Source organism: Neovison vison, chromosome 4 (assembly GCF_020171115.1).
Source record: "Neovison vison isolate M4711 chromosome 4, ASM_NN_V1, whole genome shotgun sequence".
NCBI lineage: Eukaryota > Metazoa > Chordata > Mammalia > Carnivora > Mustelidae > Neogale > Neogale vison.
In genome coordinates, this window is record NC_058094.1 from 190,008,894 (window position 1) to 190,029,944 (window position 21,051).

General features: G+C 52.6%; 1 protein-coding gene across 1 annotated transcript in view; it reads left to right on the forward strand.

Annotated features, from left to right (window-relative positions):
• EEPD1 (endonuclease/exonuclease/phosphatase family domain containing 1) overlaps positions 1–17,900 on the forward strand; it is a 109,730-nt gene extending 91,830 nt beyond the window's left edge. Inside the window, exons 4-8 of the mRNA XM_044246363.1 lie at positions 4,844–4,954; positions 8,414–8,548; positions 10,886–11,024; positions 15,449–15,643; positions 17,191–17,900. Of these exons, the coding sequence (XP_044102298.1) occupies positions 4,844–4,954; positions 8,414–8,548; positions 10,886–11,024; positions 15,449–15,643; positions 17,191–17,390 (780 nt within the window). The 3' untranslated portion in view covers positions 17,391–17,900. The remainder of the gene's footprint in view (positions 1–4,843; positions 4,955–8,413; positions 8,549–10,885; positions 11,025–15,448; positions 15,644–17,190) is intronic.
• Positions 17,901–21,051: the final 3,151 nt, after the last annotated feature.

The window sequence follows — 21,051 nt, forward strand, 5'->3', positions numbered from 1 at the left end:
GAGGCTTTCCGAGTGTGCGGGGACAGCCAACATGCTATGCTTGTTTTGAAGAGTCAAAACCGTCTTTCTAGACCACAGGTATGAAAAATATGAAGGCTGAGTTCAAAATCGGCAATTGTTGAGCCTTGTCTGAGCTTCTGAAACTTTTTTTAAAAGATTTTATTTATTTATTTGACAGAGACAGCGAGAGAGGGAACACAAGCAGGGTTAAGTGGGAGAGGGAGAAGCAGGCTTCTTGCTGAGCTGAGCAGGGAGCCCAGTGTGAGGGTTGATCCCAGGACCCTGGGATCATGAACTGAGCCGAAGGCAGATGCTTAAGGGCTGAGCCACCCAGGTGCCCCTGAGCTTCTCGAACTTTAAAGTTGCTCAGGGGAACTCATGAGAACTGCCCAGACTGGCCCTAACCTCAGTGATTCTGAGTCGGCAAAGAATGAGGTTCACAAACCTGTGGTTTTATAAAAACAGGAACCAGTGTGATTTTGATGGAGGCAGGGGATAGGCTGAGCCCCAGAATTTTAGAAACACATTTGAGAGGGCTTGTTTCGGGTTATGCAGGTCAGTTACCTGGGAGAATTCTTCCCCATCATACACATCTCCCCATTTCCACCCTTTCTGGCCTGGTGAGCCTCTTTTACTTAGGAGAGTATTATCTCTGCCTTCTGCTCTGTGGGCAAAGCAGAAAATTTGAGAACCAACTGTTCTACATAAAACAGTTTCAGGCAGAGTTCAGATAGAGGGCTCTCAGAGGATGCTTTTGTTTTCCTGAGATATTTTTAGGAGAAAGGTTGTAAGGCTTCGGTAAGGTGACCGGCCTCCACTGGGCATCTGTCCTACCCCCACTATTTCACCTGTCCAGCCGGGAGGTAGGGCAGCAGGAGGCAGACCTCAGTTCGGACCATCCCCTCACACTTACCCACTGTGTAATCTCGAATATAAACTCACATTTCAGTTTAGCATTTCTGTGCTGCCCTTCACTTGGGAGTCACTGGTAGGCTGTCGGCCTCAGGGGGGCCGGTGGTGGGGGCTAATAGGGCTGGGGTATACAAAACAAGAAGGCTCTGAGCAGGCTTCTCACATTTGCTGAACTTGTAAATCACTCCAGGATCCCGTGAAAAGGCCTATTTCGGAGCAGGAGGTCTGAAGTGAGCCTGAGACTTGGCATTTCTGACAGACTCCCAGCTGAGGTCAAAGCTGCCCATCCGCGGACCTCGCTCCGAGTCGAAAGAATCTTTTTTTTTTTTTTTAATCTTTTTCTCCTCTGAGTAGCAAGAATCTCTAAGGTGCTCCTCAGTTTTGCTGCAAACCAGGAGTGCCGTCGACAAAGTTAACAAACTGGCAACTGTTGTCGTAGCCCTAGGAATAGAGGCTCCGGCTCCTCCAGCTCACCTGGCACTGATCATGTAGATGGGCAGAGAAGGCTTCCAGCCGTCAACAACTTTTTCCCGGTTCCTTCAACTATGAAGTGTGTCCGATAACATAAGAACTACTGAAGAAGGGGACAGAGAGGGGGGTCATCTGACTGTGTGGGCTGAGAGAGGTTATCAAGATCAAGGCTTCAGATGTACGACGGAGAGGTGGCCCTTAAGGTTCAGAAATTATGGTTCCTTAAATCTCTTAGGAGTTTAACTGCTAAAGAAAGGCTTTTAGGTAGAAAACGAAAGGAGAATGTCTTTCCAAGAACAGTAGCTTTAAATTGTGTCAGAGTCCCCTGCAGGGTCTGTTAAAATGCAGATCACCTGGCCCCAGCCCAGAGTTTCTAATTCAGTCGGTTGGGGCGTGGCCTGAGAACTTGCCTGTTTAATGAGTTCCCAGTCGAACCTGAGGATCCCACTTTGATTAGCAGACTTGAGGCCCCAAAGGCCATCATCTCGGAGAGTGGGAAGCATGGAGTACCGTGCTAAGTCTTCACATTCTAACCTTTCTGATCAGAAGGGCATTGCCCGGAGCGCAAAATGTTTACATAGAGCCGGTGGCTGGCGTTTGCAGTGTAACCTGGAGCTCCTCGTGTCTTCAGGTGTGGGAAGGTCCTGTGAGGGTTAGGAAACGGGAGATATGTAGCTCTTTCCAGCGTGATGGGGTCCCCCAAGGACTGGGGCTCTCTAATCTGGCTGGTTGGCTAATCATCTGATGGGGCTTTTGAAAAATAGAGCCCGTCCCCCCAGCTGCTTCCTGGGAGATCAGGGAGCACCCAGATGTGCGGGACTCCCCGCGTGGGGAGGGGCGAAGCACCAGCCCGGCATTAGGAGCTGCTCTCCTTTTTAATGATTCTCAGATTCGGCTCTGGTGATCACTCAGCAAGCAAATGATTCCCCAGCAGGAAATCAGACCCTTTATGGAGTGCATTTCCTCGCTGGATCCCTGAAGTCACCGTCGATACATTCCGGCTGCATTTTCCAAAGGGCTTCATTTCCCATCCAAGGATGGCTTCCAGCCAGGACCATCTGGCCAAGGGGACCCATCTGCGATGAAGGCCCCATTAAGAACAGCCACAGCCACTCAGCCCTGATAAAAGCCCCGATGACCAAACCCCAAAGAGAATACCTCTCAGGCAAACTCAGAATCAGGTTCAAATTGAGGCAATTATTTAGATAAGGAGCTGCAAGGAGACGTGTTTGTCATACTCGGGTTTGAGGCGTGCTGGCCTCCCTGGGGTTCCCTGGTTCATCAGCAGATTCTCAGAGAGGGTCCCTGGGCACCATGCTCTGTGCCAGGTGAGCTTGATAAAGGGGGCTTGGGAACAGTCCCTGCTCTTATGTTACCTGTGATCAGGAAAAGACAGACAATTAATTGCCTACCTGTCGGCACAGAACCCCGAGAACAGCATGTCTCTAGAGTAGACCTCCTGTCATACATCCTCCCTTGCCCGGGGAGGGGTGCCCCCTTTTCCCGCCTGAGGCATAAACCAGGTGAGGGCCCTCCCAGGAAGGGCCAGGAACGCAGCGCTGTGCGGTGGAACTGTTTCTGCAGGACTGATGGCTGACAGCTGTTTGCCCCCGCCTCTGCACTGCGTGTGGGGGTCGGGGGGCGGGTGCCTCTGAAGTTGGGGCAGGGCAGCCGCCGTGGCTCCCGCGGTGGCTCTCCCACCTTGGCGGGCATCAGAATCACCTGGAGGGCTTGTTAAAACAGGTCGGTAGGGGGCGCCTGGGTGGCTCAGTGGGTTAAGCCACTGCCTTTGGCTCAGGTCATGATCTCGGGGTCGTGGGATGGAGTCCCACATCGGGCTCTCTGCTCAGCGGGGAGCCTGCTTCCCTCTCTCTCTCTACCTGCCTCTCCATCTACTTGTGATTTCTCTCTGTCAAATAAATAAATAAATAATCTTTAAAAAAAAAAAAAAAGGTCGGTGGGCCTCACTCGCCGTTCTGATCCTGTAGGTCTAGGATAGGGCCAGAGGATTTCTAACAAGTTCTCAGGTAAGGCTGAAGCTTGTGGGCCCCAGGCCACACTTGAAGAACCAGAGGGGTAGCATGTGAGCATGGCCATCACAGCTTCCCCAGGGATAGATGGAGGGAGGCAGGAGCCCTTCACAGCTATGCTGCTGACCCAGGCGAGAGAAGATGGGGCTCTGAGACGGGCCACAGCCGTGGGACTAGAGAACAGAGAGAGGGAGCTCAGGACATGTGTGACAGTAGAACAGGTGGGCCAGGCCCAGTGAGGAGGGGACCCGGGAGGGGAGGGAAGAGTCTGAGTAGCTGCAGGGATGGAAATGACAGGACCTGAGATGGGAATGGGACCAGGAGAGGGGGGATGGGCTTGTCTCTTTGTGACCTTCTGGGTTTGTGGTTCGTGGAGACCTTCAGGTGGAAACGTGAAAGGGGTTGTTAAACTACCCTTCAAGTCTCAGGAGAGAAATCAGAGCTGCAGACCCAGATGTGGGGGACGGAGGTTTAGGCTAAAGCTGAGGAGTTAAGTAAGACTAGTTAAGGGCAGCTCCTAGAGGAGAGAGTGGTGAGGGCTGGGCAGAGAGAGAAAGAGGGGGCTGGCATTGCTCCGAGGTGCAAGAAGCAAAGGGACAGACAGACGGTGTCACCAGGAAGGGGCAGAGCCAGATGTTGGAGCACCTCAAAAACTGACACATTGTGGGGACCCCTCAAAAGAACAATCCTCCCAAGTGTGGGCTGCATTTGAGGCGAGAGTTGGAGGAACGGATCCACATATTTTGAAATAGCTTCTTAACTCCTCATTGTTTCTTGACTCCCCATTGACTTGGCCTGGGCAGTTTTCCTCGGCCTTGGTGACCCTGTGGCTTCACAGGTCTGCCATTTTGGTGGAACACGCATAAGCAAAAAGAAGCAGACTCTGCAAACACATGTGCGGTGCAGTAGCCATGGTAGTAGGCTTCCTTCTCCGAAGAGAGTCAAAGTGAACAGTATGGTAGTTTGGGGTGAAGCTGGGGGTCCGTTTTTCCACCTCTAAGCAGGCCTCCGGTGAGAAAAGACACTGAATTCCTCTTCCTTCTTCCCTCCCCATTTGATACCGATCTGGACCCCCTCTCACATCCCCCTCTCCCCCTTAAAGACCTTGAAGCCACTGGTTTTACAAGGTTAAAAAGGATTCTGACCGCTAGTTTTGTGCAATTTGTGCGAGAATGCTACAGAAAGCATTGATTTCTGTGAAGTAAGAGCCCGCCAGGTGATAATTGTATATTTTATAGTTTGCTTTTTTAATTTGTGAGGCTTTTGAGTCCTCTGGGTCTTCACAATCCCTAAGAACACAGAGAAAGTCCGAAAATCTCTAAATAAGGCCGATGAGTCTGGGTCAGGCACTTTCTGGCCCCTCCTGTTGCCACCAGCTATTAGGAGCTTTGGGCAGGAACACACACCGACTTGTTGCTCTGTCTTTGCAGTTCTGTGCGGAGTTAAACCAGCCTATCCTGCCCAACATCCGCAAGTGGAAGGGGCCCCGGGGATGCTGGAAGGCCGTTGTTGCTGAGATGCCCTCCACTCAGCTCCAGAAGGTACCCTCCCTCTGCAAAACCTGGATTTTGTCTGCATCTTACTGAAATCTCCTTTTTCCCTAATCACAGGCATTTGCAAATTTCCTTTGCCAGCATCCTCGAAGCAATTCTGTGTTTCTGCACATTTCTTAGCTCTTTGCCATTCATTTCAAAATGCCCTGGTTCCTGTTTCACGTTTAGATCAGGAATGGACCGCTGCCCAGACGGAAATGGGAGTTTAGGGTGTTGGGAGGAGAGGAGAAATCCTGTCTGGAGCCAACGCTGCAAATGGGGTATTTCTGTCCTTTGTCCTCTTAATCCCGTCTCCACAGTTCCATCCTCTGCCAAGTTTGTGGAGAGCCCATTGTTCATTGAGTGAAAACTTCAGATTTGCTCAATTCATACACAAAGCATTTGCTTTCAGTGGTAGAAATTGCGCGCGTGGAAATGTTCTGTGGACATTTTGAGCAGATTCTCATTTTGAATGTTCTTTTGCTGGCATTTCCCCTGTGGCTGTGGGTAAATTGTGGAAGGGGTACCTGTCACTCGTACAGGTAGATTCACGGCCGGTTTTCACTCACTTGGAATGTCTGATATTAGTGGGGTTTTGATCTTAAAATAGACTTCCAATAGTTAATCATGAGTCAGAAACTGTCAGTACACAGTTTTTCTATAAATGCGCATGTCGTATATTTTTTTCTCTCTAGTATACCTCACATGTTTATAAACACAGGAATTGTATTTATGTGAGTGACACTGAGACATGGGGCTTTTAAATTACACATACATACTGGATTAAAAGTATTTTATGGACATTAAGCTCTCATTTATGGACAATAAGCTCTCTTTTTAAAGCTACTATTTAAAAATGTGATCTAAATCTGATTTCTCTGGGTTTTATGTTTAGGACTATAAATGGTTACTATAGCTGGCAGCCAGTGTCTGTTTCCCCGTAGGCTGGAAACTAAGCCAAACTGGGAGGTATCTAGTCTTTACCTCTGTTGCCGATGGCTGTCAATTCTTAGTCCATATAGAAATAATTCCACCTTGCCTTTTTTTTAAGAAAAAAATAGCATGTTATATGTATGTAAGGTCACAAGGCTCTCCTAGTCCCTCTATTTATCCACTGAGAAATTGTTAGAAATGTTCCCACGTGCCAGGCACTGTGCCACATGCCAGATACACATCAGTGAGAAGCACAGCCCCAGGGACCCAGGCCTGCCTGTTTGTAGTTCTTGCAAGTCCAGGGGGAGAATCCATGCTGAGCTGATGGGGCCCCTCTCAGGAGCTCACAGCCGGCTGGAGGCACAAGGTGGGAAACCCTGCTCCAGGTCAGGGTGGCAAGGCTGTTGGAGGGTGGTGTGCAATTGGAGGGAGACCCATGTTCAAGCCACTGCAACTTCTCAGCCTCAATTCCTTAATCTCTAAAATGGGAGCAGTTTTTCCTTCCTTCAGCCAGTCACTGGGTGGCTGTAGGATTTATTGAAATGCCCCATTAACTGAACACAGGCCAGGCCTGGCGGGGCCCACAGGAGGCAGCAGGCTGGCCGGGCTGTGCCAGCTAGAAGTCCATGCACCTGTCTCGAGGTGCTGCTGGTTCATCGGGGCCTTGCTGCCATGGAGGCTGGAGGGCCTCGTGGGGACAAATCTCCCAGTCTCTCAAAAGATGCAAATATCTAGATTTTAATGTGAAATTTCCTGACTTTCAAATATGGACAGATAAGCGAAAATGTTTTTAAATGCTGTTGAACAAATTGTATCTGCAAGTCGCACACGTTCCACTTCTACCTGGACAACCGTGGGCAAGTGGCCGCAGCAAACGCCGTTTCCCGAATGCCTAAAATGGCATCAGGCGCCTCTGTTCGGGTCTCCAGTCCTCGCCCTATAGCCAGAGGGGCGTCTCCGTAGATGAGAAAACGGAGCTCTGTAAGACCTAACGATTTACCCCGAAGTCCTCCGGTGGCCACATGGTGGGGTCAGGCCCACACCCAGCTGTCACTCTGGTTCTAACGGGATCTCCAGCTGCCCCGGAAGGGGCTGGGCCAGTTCTTCCCAAGCCAGGGGCTGCCTGGGTCCAGGGGATCGGGAGAGGCTCCCAGAAACGCCCGGTGCTCACACAGGTGAGCAGGTGTGAAGGGCGGACCGAACAGGCAGGTGCCTGGCTGGCGGGTTCCTTGGGCAGGGGCTAGAGCACACGGGGAGCCACAGGAGGGTCTGAAGCAGGGCTGAGCACCTGCGTCCTATCTTGTTTGGGGATCAGTAGATGGGAATACGACCCTCCACAGCAGAAGGGGCAAATCCCACTTCTGTCACTATATACCCGAGGAGACACATTTAGAAAAACAGAGGGCTCCGTGCCCCCACGGCAGAGTGACACAGGTGGGCCTGAGATCCGGGTCATCCAGTTCTTAAACTAGGGCTCTCTCCAGGGGGCAGGCAGGCCTGCGGTTCTAAATCTCAACGTGCACAGTTTACAGAACATGGTTGCCTATTGATTCTTTCCCTCCTCACCTCGAGTTGGGCTAGTGGAGGTGCAAAGCCCAGCAAAGCATGGCGCTGGGACCGTGCGGTGCCGGGGACTCAGCAGAGGCCACGTAAGCTGTTCAGGGTCGCTGCCTCTCCTTCAGCAGTAAGTGTTGCTGGCCCCTCCAGCGATGTCACAAATCCTACTGCCCATCTCCAATCTCCAATCCTCCAGCTGCTGGGGTAGAGTGGGGAGAGGAAGCTTTTCCCTCTTTCCAGAAGGGACAGCGGCAAGAAGCCGACAGACTGACAATGGCCCATCTGTAGCCAGAGAGGGTGGCGGTTAGCACCAGGCCCCAGGACATTCCTGCCACCCCCTCGCTGACCCTCACAGGCCCCGTCCACCTGCAGAATGCCCTTGACAGATTCTGAATCGTGGGGACTGCTAGCGCTGACCTCCATCCGCCCAGCAGGTATTTATGGAGGATCCAGGAGGTGCCAGGTACTGGTGATGGGAAGCTGTAGCTCATCAGTAAGCAAAGCCCGGCCTTCGGAGTCTTCTGCTTCATTCTCAACATTGCTGCTTACCAGCTGTGGGATTTTAGGGTAGTTACTTAACCTCTCTGAGCAGCTGAGTCCCTACCTGGTGGAGAGGGGTATGAGTGTCCATCTCATGGGTTGTGATGATTAGGAAGATGACTCTCTGCTTAGGCAGGGCTTCCCCTCCTTTCACTCCCCAAAAGATAAGAGCCCCCGCCCCCCTCTCCTGCCCCAGCTACACCTAAAACAAATTGGCAGCATGGGAAATCTGGGGCAGCAGGCAGGAAGGAACATGCTGTGGCTTTTGGCGTATGCTTGCGTTTCAGAAACAGTCCCTGCACATACGATCTCAGGACCCAGTGCAGAGTCCCCCTGCCTCCTCCCTGCTTCTCCTGCCTCTCCCCCCAGGTTGGGGCTGAGCTTTTCCAGGAAGGAGACTGGTCTCCAAACTAAGTGATGCCTTCTCTTCTCCTGCAGGGGGCCGGGTTCTCTGGATTCCTGTGGGATACCACGGCCGGTGTGGAGTTGAGAGACGCCAGCTCGCAGGAAAATTCGCCTGGTAATGGGCATGGGAAGCCGCTGGGGCCCAGCCCGTACCTTGCACGGTTCAAGGTACCATTTGTGTTGCTGTGAAGGTCTACTTCTAAAATGGTGTTGGGGGGGTGGTCCCATTCTAAACTGTGATCCAGAGCAGCCTCATTTACTCTGTCCCACGGTCAGGTCAGCACATACTTTTGGGGTTCCCTTGGCTGATGAACCTGTCCAGGGCAGGAATGAAGAGGATTCTGGGGAACTCTGACAACTCTGGCATTTGGGCAGGAAGGAGAACAGGTGGCTGGCTCCCAAACCTAACACACATCAGAATCACCTGGGGAGATTTTCTTAAAATCAGGTATTCCTGGGGCACCTGGGGGGCTCAGTTAAGCAGCTGCCTTTGGGCTCAGGTCATAATCCCAGGGTCCTGGGATTGAGCCCCACATCAGGCTCCCTGCTCAGTAGAGAGCCTGCCTTTCCCTCTCCCTCTCCCTCTGTCTGCTGCTCTACCTACTTGTGCTCTCTGTCCATCCCTCTGTCAAATAAATAAAATCCTTAAAAAAAATTCAGGGGTTCCTGGACCCCACCCCAAACACATGGAATTTCTGGGTTAGGGCCCGGGATGGCCCATTTTGCAAAGACAACTTTAGGGCTTTTTCATCCCTCTGACATTTGGAAATCACTGGATTAGAGGATAGCAGCCCTTGTCTGGGGACCCCTTCTCCTAACTATTCTCCTGACTATGGGGAAGGGGCTCACCTTCAAGGGGTTACTGGGTTCAGAGGGGGTTCTAAAGGAGCTTCTGGGCTGTGGGGTCAGGGAGAACAGGGGGAGCAGCAGGGAGACTAATCTGAGGGCTCTCTCTGATACCCAGCCCCGCCCCCATCCCTGGGGGGTATACCTAAACAGCAAACACTCAGGAGGGAGAAGAGGCCCGCAGCCGGCAGGTCTGCACTCAGCTGACCTGAGCCCCATGGCACTGTCCAGTGAAATCATAGGGCAGGGCGGGAGTGGGCCCCCAGCACAGAGCCTAACAAGCCACTGCTGGGTGTTTGAGCTCCCCCCTCCTTCTGTGTGCTCCAGAGGGGCTCTGGAGCCTGCACGTTCCCTCTAGCCACAGCGTGGTGTCTGGCAGCCCCTGGCTGGGGAGGCCCATGTTTGGGGCACTGCATTGGCTCTGGTGGGGGTCTAGCCCTAGCTCTTGCCCCTGGCTGCAAGGTTGTTGGGGTTCTGTGTGCGCCCACACATCTGGGGCGTCTGCAGGTTGTGCTTAGGAGACTGAGGTGGAAAATCAACCACTTACCATCTTTAGGTCCCCCTCACACCACACTGGGTTTCTCATTTACGTAAAGTGTGGTGATGCTTGCTCTGACCTGACGAGGCCACAGCCGGACCAACCAGTGTCTCTCACAGGCTGGCTGCTTCTAGTGGCCAACGAGAAAATGCTACCGTGTCCTCATTTGCTGGCGCAGATCCTTCAAAGTGCGTAGACAGGCCTTCAGCCCCCCGCCAGGCTGGATTTCCCAGCCTGTGGCCTCCTGGTGGTTCCTCTGTGGTCAGAGCCACCGCTGCTGAGAGCGGTCCAGGCCGGGGGGTGGGGGGGTGGGCGGTGGGCGGGTGGGCAAACCAGGGTCACATGTGTAAGATGAAACTGGCAGCCTCCACTTCCCGGGGGCTCCCCCTACACCCCCTTCCTCCCCGGCAGTGTTTAGTGTTTGTTGCCATGACAAACGGGAGGGCGGAATTGCCAAAGCCTGAGCAGCTGAGCAATGCCGCCGCACTCAGAGGACCGGCTCTGAGGGCATGTCCCTGCACCTGCCCGCCGCGGCACGCACCCTGGGGGTGCAGACTGGGCATAGCCTGTGCTGCCGAGTCTCGGCCGCCTTCCCCATTTGACTCATCTGAAATCCGGTGAAAGTGAGCGTCAGGGCAGAGCAGTCTCTGGAGGGAAAAGAAGGCAGAGAGGTGGGTGGGCTGGCTGGGGAAGGAAGTGGGTCCCAGAAGAGGGTCCTGGCAGAGGGACCTCAGCCTGTCCTCGAGGGTAAGAACCCAGTCTTGGTTAACAACCAGCTGCTAGAACTGCCGCTGCCTCCTTCTCCGTCATTGCTTAGAAGGAAAAAAACAAAAACCCAAACCTGACATTTCCAGATGTGCCTGGTTTTCCAGACCCTCAGCTGGAGTAGGGGATGTGATATGGGGGTGAGCGGGGGATGGACTGACAGAACAAGATAGGTTTCGGTCCTCCGGGTGCCTCAGACAAAAAAATCCAACCCTGAACCACCTTAACCCTTGGGGTGTAAGCCAGCCTGGGCTGCGTTCGCCATTGTCGGCATGGTGCGAGAAGCTGTTGGTAAGTGGGGAGTCACAAACTCGGGAAACAGCCTGTGCCTGCTGCTTTGTCTCCCCTCGCCTCAGGTGGGAAGTAACGACTTGACCCTTGTGAACCTTCACCTGGCAGCCTTGATCCTGCCGGGGAGTGAGAATCCGAGCAGGAATCACAGTGACAGCCACCGCTTGGCCAGCTTTGTGCAGACCTTGCAGGAAACCCTGAAAGGTAGGAAACACTCTTTCTCTGTGACTGGGCCCACGGCTCCCACTTCTGAAGGGCAGGCATGGAGTGGCCTCTTCCAAGCATCGCTCCCACCCCTTAGGCTGACCCAGCTGTTGGCAGTGGTGTATCTTGAGGGCACAGAAGACCACCAGCCCTGGGCATGGTGACCTCTGTCTCGGCGGGTCTACCACACATGTCCTATGGTATCAGCTTTGGGGCTCTTCTAACCTCCCTTTGATGGAAAGATTGTGGGTGGGGGGGAAGGGAGGATACCTTCCCTCGTGACCAGTCCTCCTGGTTCAGCTGCCCCTGTGGGGGTGTCACCTGCAGATTCACACGTGCTCGTCTTGTGAGAGAGAGACCATGGGTGACAGGGGACCGGGGAAGTCCTGACGAGCACATGTAGGCTTTTTCTTCCTGGTGGGGTGCAGGTGACCCTGAAGGAGCCCTGGTGCTCTCAGGAAATCTGCTTGTTCATCTTTGCTCCTTCATAGTGGTAGGACCTGGATGAGCCCCCCACACCACTTGAAGCCTGTCTGGTCAGGGGATGGCCGGTGCTCACCTCCCAGGGATGCCTGGTGGGCACGGTGACTGTCTGTGGATGAACCAGGCACATAGTAGGGGCTCAGCAGGCAGGAACTGACTCAGAAAATACCAGAACACTGAGAAGAGCAGAGCTTCGGGAGGGAGTCGGTTCTCTGGGTCCAGGCTTTTGCCCAGCCTTACAGAAAGTTCTTGTGTGCAGGGTTTACCAGGAAGGAAACGTTGACACTGCTGTGAAGACTGGGCTGTTGTCAGCTTGGTGGGGTTCTTCAGAGCCCTGCCCTTCTCTAGGTGAGGGTTTCTGGCTGGAGTTCTGGAATTCTCTTCCATGCTCGCCGATATTCTCTAGTTTTCTAAGCCTATTGCATGCTAGATCAGCCCCTCACATGGGTGATTCATGAGCATCTGGCTATAAAAATAATTAGGTCAGGGCACCTGGGTGGCTCAGTGGGTTAAGCCGCTGCCTTCTGCTCAGGTCATGATCCCAGGAATGATCCCAGGTTCCTGGGATCAAGCCCACATCGGGCTCTCTGCTCAGCAGGGAGCCTGCTTCCTCCTCTCTCTGCCTGCCTCTCTGCCTACTTGTGATCTCTCTCTGTGAAATCAATAAAGAAAATCTTTAAAAAAAATTATTAGGTCACGTTATAAATTTGCATCTTAAAAAGGTGTCTTGGTTGTAGTAAAGTATATCCGACATGACAGTGACTTTCTTCACCATTTTTAAGTGTACGGTTCCGTGGTGTTAAATTCATTTACATGGTCTTACAACCACGCCTTCCATCCGTCTGCAGAACATTTTCTTCTTTCCAAACTGAAACTCTGCCCGTTCTGCACCAACTCCCCACTGCCCCCATCCTCAGTCCCTGGCGACCGCCCTTCTTCCTGGCTCTGAATTCGGCTACACCAGGTACCTCTGCTAACTGGGAATTGGGCAGTGTTTGTCCTTTTCTGGCTGGCTTCACTTACATTAGGTCTTTATCGTTCATCCATGGTGTAGTCCGTGTCAGAGTTTCCTTCCTTTTTCAGGTGGATACTATTTATTCTGTTGTCTGTCTTTACTGAATTTCGTTTATCCACTCGCTGGCTGATGGATCCCTGGGCATCTTCAATCTTTTGGCTGTTGTGGGGAATGCTGCTCTGAGCATTGATGGACAACTTACATTTTGAACCAGGATATGCTGTGGCCAACATTCTACTTAGGAGTTTGGGGGGCTAAAAAAAAAAAAAGTGTAAGCCAAGATACCCCATCCAAGAAGCAACCCTGTGGGAACTTGTTCACACACAACTAGTTTCTAACCTATTAAAAAGGATGACCTGATGGCTTTTAAAATCTGTGGACGTTTCTATCATTCTCCATCTCAAGCCCTTCTTAGCCTGTATGTAGGAGTAGAAAGCGGAAATTCTGGTTCATAACTACTCTGGTAACGTCTCACTGCTTCTTTCTGACACTTAAGGAGTAAGCAGGTCATTGTACCAAATTGCCAAGGGGACTGTTGACCTACAGCCTGGCTCACCTTGGCTTGTCCAGGTATGGACGGTGACTCCTGTTCCCTGCGCCCTTGTGTTTCTAACTGATATCCAGTGAACAGGTGACATAGCAGACCCAGGGGTTCTGGAAGCCCCCCAGCCTGCCCCAGGTGCAGGGACAAATCCATTATTTGCAGAGGTAGCGGAGCTAAAACAAAGACGAAGCTTTTTATTCCACAGCCTTGCATCAGAGCAAACAGAAGCGATTTGATTAGCAAACGCTGGGTCTTTCTGCCTTTGTCTGGAATGTGTGTCTGGGTTGACATGAGCATATGTGCTAGGCCTCTGTCGGCGTGTTCTTCTTTCAGGGGCTCACTCTGTGAACTCCGCTAGACTGAAACACAGTGCACGGTAATGCCTGGCGTCTGGGCTGGACCATCCCTCAGTGGGGACCAGCTCCTGCTGTTGCCCCTGGCATTCTGCACATCTGTCACTATCTGAGGAAATTGGCCCCAGGCATTCTCCCCTCACTCCTGAGAACCAAGGAGCCCACCCCTGGGGAATCCCAGGCGGATGGTGTTCTAGGAGGGTTCAGGCCTCCTCTTCTCAGAGGCAAGGACCATGTTGATGTCCTCAGTGCCACCAATTTAACGGAAAGCAGAGAAGTCGTGGGGGACCCAGATGTGTCCATTCAGAAAAGCAGCTGTTATTTTCATTCTTGAAGTTAAACAGAGCTGGGTTTTTTGACCTTTGACACCAGCATCTCGCCTGGTTTCAGAATTGCCTTTTTTGGTCCAGACATCTTCAGGTGTGCCTCCCAATGAAAACTTCCCATTGTATGGAATGTTCTGCCTCCGTTCTCTTAACCTTCAGTTTTTCTTGTCATTTAGTAAATACAGCATCATTCTTTCCTTTCAAAGAGTCCATCTGCATTCTGGGGTTTTCCTCATGCCTCATTCACGAGTTCATTGCATATGTGTTTATCGACCATCTGCCAGGCAGCAGGCCCGTTCCAGGCATGGGGGATTTTGTGAGGGGGACCACCCATGTCCCTGTGGCTCTGCTGTTCTAGCGCTTTGTGAACAGCCGGGGACTTGAGGGCTGGTCTGATGCATTGGAGCGAGCCATTCAGCGTCTCAGAGACTAGCTCCTTACCTATGGAGAGGGGCCCGCACCAGGTGAGGGCTCTTGGATAGGTTTGACCGGTCAGGTAGGCGTTCTGAGGTCTGCTTTCCTGTTGATGTTGGCCCTGATTTCTCAAGACAGCAAGAGCTTGCCCTGCTCTGGGCACCAAGGTTGTTGAGATGTGGCGTGGAGGTACCGTCACACAGTGGGGCGGCGGGAGAGTCTTCCTTCCCCTTGGCCTCCTTAGGGGGGGGGGGCGGTGACCACTGCAGTGCCCAAGTGCCCTCTGCTGGCGGCTTGTGTTATTTCACTTCAGATTTCTTTGCCTCTAGCCATGATTGCTGCAACATATTCGCGTTCAAGAAAAAAATTTGTTGAGTGTCTCAGATACCTTTGGCTCTCATTCATGAACTGCTTTCCTCAAAGCCTCCCTTGCTAGTTAGGACGGGAACCCTGCTCCCCACAATAATGTGTCTTCCTTGAGGGAACCTGGAGACAGGAAGTGATGGTTAGGCAAAGATAATGGGAATCCAAGAGCCTAGCTGGGGTCCAGTGTCTTCTCGGAATGTCTGCTCCATCTAGGAAGTACTTTGTGATGATTCCACTTACTCTAGTGTACATCAAACAATGGTAGAAATGTTGAAAATACTCTAAAGAGAAAACATTTCCACTCTGGCCCTGTATTCGTCGGTTAGGGCCACCATAACAAAATATAGCAGTCTAGGTGGCTTAGACAATAGAAATGTATTTCCTCACAGTCCCGGAGGCTGGAAGTCTGAGAACAAGGTGTGGGCAGGGGTGGTTTCTCCTGAGGCCTCTCTCCTTGACATGTAGATGGCCACCATCTTCTATCTTTGCACGGTTTTCCCCACTGTGCCCAAGGAGCGTTTGTCAAGCTCTTATGAAATACCCAGTCAAGACCCTCAGGCTTTTTCTACCTCGAAATTTGGATCACATGAGCTGGAACAGGGTGATCTCTGCATCCTCCAGCTCCCCTTTTCCAGATGTGTTACTAATCTGCTCTAAAGTCTTGTGAACATGTTGGAGTTTTTGTTTTCGTTTTTTGGTGTTTTTGTTTGTTTGTTTGTTTGTTTTGTTTGTTTGTTTTGTTTTGTTTTGTTGGTTGCACAAGGTATTTAGAAAAAATGGAAGAATGAGAACCAGATAGATGCACTCCTGACCCCGCGGAGTCCAATCAGAGAATCGAGATCCCACTTTGTGGGCTGTGATCAGTTTTGTTTTGACCTCCCAGCACCTCTTAAATGCCTGCTTCTCCTTCTTTCCACCTGCAGGAGAAAAAGACATGATTGTTTTAGGGGACTTCGGCCAGGGTCCTGAGAGCAGTGACTGTGATATCTTGAGGAAAGAAAAATTCTACCACCTAGTCCCTGCCCACACCTTCACCAACATCAGCACCAAGAATCCCCAAGGCTCGAAGTCTCTAGACAACATCTGGATCAGTAAAAGCTTAAAGAAGGTCTTCACAGGTAAAGCAGACGTCCCTCAGTCTTTCTCCTGCTCAGAAATGTAAGAGAGACTTGTCCAAGCTGATCGTCCCAGATCCTTTGGTTTGATGACTCTGGTCAGGAGTTCTCCTATGTTCTCTTTGGGTGATTCACAGGGTTATATATAGTTTAGGCTCCTCTGTAACCATCATTCAAACAGCCCTCTGAGGAGTGAAGGGGGGCCATGAAAAATGGTGACAAGGCCTTCAGTGATCTTCAGCAGGGGCAAACCTGGGTGTAGGCCAGCAGAGTACCAGTTCTGAGAGGAGCCCATACCTTACTCTAATTTTAAGGACACTTGGTCATTTAGCAAGCATTCTTCAAGCCTCCTCATATTCAGCTCTATGTTGTGGCCTATGGTTTCCCAAAGCGCTGTCGGTGCCCCAACGAGCCGCCGTGGAGGACGAGCGGAGACGTCTCAGAGCATCGTGGTAGGACGCGAGACATGCTTTACCTGGACCTCACGAGGACTGGGGTGTGGTGGGTAATCTCAGCGCAGCAAAGCAGCCCCAGGAATCCCCAAACCAGTAGCCTGCTGAGCTGACTGTGGGCCAGGAAATATTAGTCAGAAACAGGGCAGTGACAGGCAGTGTCTTTTGATGAACAACAGGAGCTGTGGTTCTCCATCCTGCCTGGCCGCTTTGCTAAGTCCCAGCACGTTATCCATATTCTACTTCAGTGAGACATTTAAAATCTGTGAAAGCGCCCGTTCTGGAGTTGGCCTGGGAGTACCTCGTGGGCAGCCAGCACTGAGCTCCTCAGCAGAATTTCCAGTCCAGGCTGCGTCACCAGCTTCTTGCACCTCTCTCTGGGTGCTGGTTTCCCGTTGGGCTGTGTTGGGGGCGGGTCTGCAGGTAAAGGAATGGGTCTCAGGAGGATTGGCGATCATCCAACTCGGTGAGACACGGTTTGTGGAAAGGCGCTGCTCGCCAAAGGCTGGCCCCAGGCTGCCTCAGGATGCCCAGGGTGCAGGAAGGGCATGCTCTCATCAAAAGAGAACACAGGGCCAGAAGGAAGTTAGAAATGATTTCATTGGTCTCCTTGCTGCGAAATTCTAGAAACTCAGGTGCGGGGAGGGTTGAAGGAACTAAATAGGCAATTTGTAGGACTTCTTTGGAAAAAATGTCACTGTGTACATGGGAAGACACTCAAACATCACTCATCGTCAGGGAAATGCAAATCAAAACCGCAATGAGATATCACGTCTCTGAGAGACATTTGACCCTGCGTCAGAAATTTATTCTTGTTGCTCAGATTAGAAGAGGTGTATGGTGAGGAGGAGGTCAACCATAGGCTGATGGGTATGGCAGTGAGTGGGAGGCCAAGCCTCTGGGGGACTTCGGTGCCTACACAGTAAGCCCTAGCTTGTCCAGATCACATTGGCCGAAACCTGTTGTTTGCACCGGCAATCTGAGGGGTATTGACAGGGCATCCTGGCTCCCAGCTGCAGCAGAGGTCTCCACCCACCGGTCCGTGGCCCCAGCCAACCCCAGGCCTGATCCCGGGGTCTCTCTTCCCTCCCCCTCCAGGTCACTGGGCCGTAGTGAGAGAAGGCCTCACGAACCCTTGGATTCCCGATAACTGGTCCTGGGGCGGAGTGGCTTCTGAGCACTGCCCCGTGCTCGCTGAGTTTTATGCTGAAAAGGATTGGAACAAGAGGGAAGGCCCTCGGAACGGCAACGGGGTCACCTTGGAGCGAAGTGAAGCCAACGTTAAGCATGAGCGATGACGGCACCCAGAGGTCTCCCCACCTCTGAGTCTGGAGGGCCTCAGGCAGGGGAATCCACCCTTCCAGGTGAAGACGCGGAGCCAGCACTGTGTCATGGTCTTGGGCCTGACAACACTAGCCCCTGGACCTTGACCTGCCTGCCTTCTCTGTGGACGTTCTTGGACCTCTCATGGGGGAGGTCCCATCAGAAGCACAGTGGGGGACCGAGATGTCTTGTAATCTGGGGCTGTCGTCCATTCCTGTAGACGCAGGCCGGTCGGCCACCACCCCTGGGTGGCGGCGTGCACAGAACCGTGACGGGGCTGATGGGGCTGGAGAGGGTGGTCTCAGCCTGCTAGGCCGGGTCTGAGCCGTGCCAGAAGCACTCGTCTCTGACGACTAACTGGTCCATGACGCTCTGGCTGCAGACTGTATAAAGCTTTTAACTGTGACTGAGCTGAGCACTCTTCTCAGATATTTTGAGTGGTGATTTTTAGTTTTGTTTTGAAAAAATAAACAGAGATGAACGTTCCTGGTTGCAGTGAGCGTCCCGGGGGTGGGCCCCCCGCCTACGGGTGTTTTGTGCCCAGTTCCGGCACCTCTGTGAGGCTGTGGTCCAGGCAACTGCTCATTTACACCCCCTACTTTGCAGAGATGCCTCCCACACTCCTGTCAACCCCCTGAGTTTACTATAAAATCTTCCTATGACCTTCTCCCTCTCAGCCTGTTCTCTGTCTTCTGACCCCTGAGCGCCATTTGTGTCTCTGGCCGTTCAGTGTCGGTTCCCTGCGCTGGGCAAGAATTCCAGAAGGATCCTATTTCCTCCCTCCCTCCCCACCCACTTCAATTTTCAGTCCTAGCCCAGAGCTGCCCTACGGTGATTCTGAGGACTGTCTGTTGATTCTAGATCCACAGGAAGCTAAGCCTGGGTGTATTGAGGGAGGTTTCATTTTTGTGGGAGTTGGGGGAGGGGGCAGGGAGATGAGCCCATGTTAACAGCCACAAGGTATTCCTTCCTTTGCTGGCATGGTTCTCCCTTAGGTCTCCTGTGAGACCAGATCATAACACCCATTTCCAAAGAAACCAAGGCTTAGAGCACTTGAACTCCTGCAGGTCGCATAACCGGTAAGTAGATGGGATTCAAACCCAGCCTGAGAGCCCGTGCCCACATTTCCAGTCTGTGCTTGCCAGCACCAGTGCTGCGAAGGCAGCAACCCTGATAGCGAGTGTGTGAGTACTGAGCCGAGATGATGAGTTGTTCCAGGTCACCACGAAAGCCAAGGGTTTATTCCTCCCTCCACACTGAAAACCTGGTGTGGACCAGTACCCAGAAACTGTTGTCACCACACAGTGTGAACCCAGTGGCTGGGGCTGGGGCCAGATGCAGTGACAGACGCCTGTTTCCACCAACGACCTTCTTTTGGACCAGCGGGCTGCAAGGAGCGTCACTGATCGTGGGCCCAGGAAGGAAGTCCTCCAGGTACTCTGGGGGTGCCTGGGCTTTGGCCAGGCCTCTCCAAGGGACAAACTCCAGTGGGGGAGGGGGCTGAGTAGTGCCTCTCTCTTGGGCTCAGGCTGTGCCACTGGAGACATGAATGAGCCTGGACCAAAAGCACTCAAGTTAGAAGGAAAGGTCATGGCAGGGAGGAAAGGGTGCTTCCCAGCAAAGCAGGACATTTTTTGGTGCCTCATCTAACCAACTGAGCCACCCAGGCGTCCCTGGTGCCTCATCTAAAGAGCAGACTTCACCAGCATTTACCAGCCAGCTGCCCCAAATCCTTCTGGCCAGATTGGCTTTTGCACCAAAACTACAGAAAGACAAGTCTTACGTGAAAGTAAAGAAAAAGAAATCCAATTAAATGACCTTACTGAAGGTCACTCCATTTGAGACAGGGAGGGAGGGGGCCTGGAGTGGAAGGCAGCAGCCACATCTCAGACACAGAGTCCATCCTGGCTTTGGCTCCTAACATTCAAGCAGTTGCTTGGAGGCCTGTTTGCGGGGAGGGGGCCCTGCCTGCAGCGGGGCAGGCCTGTCTGCAGAGGGAGCTGCTGTTCTAGCCACAGCCTTCTTGGTTTTTGCTTTAGGGGGGATGGTTTTGACTTGGGTTTTATTTTGCTTTGCTTTTTTTCTTGTGTTTTTTTTTTTTTTTTTTTTGCCATCTTTAATTAATAGATGTTATTTTTAGGAATGGTTTTAGGTTGGTAGGGAACCAGAGCAGAAAGCACAGAGTTCCCACACGCGCGGCCCTCAAGGGCGGGCTGCATTCTTCCAGAGCCAGAGGGATATCCTTTATTTCTTTGTGTTTCTTTAGATCTAAGGGTTGAGTTCTCCCCGGATGCTCCCATGCAGACACCGTCCCACCGGAGTGAGTGAGAACCCCGCCTGGCAGGAGTCCCCACCGTCTGTGGGATTGGGAGGTGAGTGCCCATGGTGTCGGAGTACCACAGGGTCTGCTTGCAAAGGAAAGGAATTCATGGCTTCAGCAGCACTCAGTAATCTTAAACTGGCTCTTGCTTGTAAATAATCCCTGCCCACACTTACTGGCTCCTTACTGCCCCAAGCACTTGACACTTGTAACTGCTTTAGTCCTCAGAAGGGTTCAGTGAGGTTGGTTCTACTGTCCGTGCTCCTTCTGCAGATGAAGGAGCTGAGGGGCTGAGAAGGGAAGACAGGAGGGGCTCTGGTTTCCCGGGGATAAGGAGGCGCTTGGTCTGGGACCTGTCAAGCAGACACAGAGGGCTGTGGAAAATAAGTGGCCTTGACAAAGGCAGGTGGGACTAACGCCAAAGGGACAGGCCAGGGAGATTTTGCCGGGTCTTCCAGCTTTCTGGAAACCCCCTGGGAGGCTGAGTAGCCAAGGGTGACCTCGGAATTGGTCTTGCCCCAGCAGCACACAGACTAAGGAAAGCAGGTGGGAGAGCCCCAGGGGTGGCCAGGTCCCCTCAGCACTGCAGGCCAAGGGTGCAGGTGCAGGACAAGCTGTGAAGGCTGCGGGGTGGTCTGGGGCATCCTGGGGCCTCTGACTCTCGCCTTCTAGGGTGTCTCCAGTTCCTCCCTTTTTCTCTGATGGGCGCCCATGGCCCGGTTGGGTTTGGTAACATGGACAGTTCAGGTCCATTAGAGCAGTGAAGCTCAAAGGTCTGAAAGAGAGCATCAGGAAAAAGGGCTTTGTCTCCAGAGCACCATGTCCTTGGGTGGCAGCTGTTCCCAGTGGCCGGGGAAGGAGGGACAAGAGGGAGAGAGACAAAGCCTCTGAAAGACCTTCCGGGTCTGCTTGTGCCTTCCCGAGTCTGGGGTCAAACCACATGAGGCAGGTTTCCCTTGGTGCTTGTGGTTGTGGGATGTTTAACAGTTAGTCTGCTGAGTGGGCTGGGCTCCAGTCAATGGGCAGTGTTGGGTGAGGGACATGCCTAGGCGCCCTGCTGACCTCCATTATGGTGAGTCATTTAAGTGTATGGGGGGCGGGGGGGATGCGAGCAGCAAGGACTCAGGTTTTACTGTGATGAGTGAGGACAACTGGCCGGCATTGTGTGATCACATAGAAGCCACGGCCTTGGACAGAGCCGGACTTTGCAGCTGGAAGAAGGTGTCTGACCCCTGGGCCCAGGCCCACTGTGTTTCCTGTGGCAGTTTCTTCCTTCTGGGCTCTGAGAAACTGAGGTGGTGGTTTTAAACAGAGAT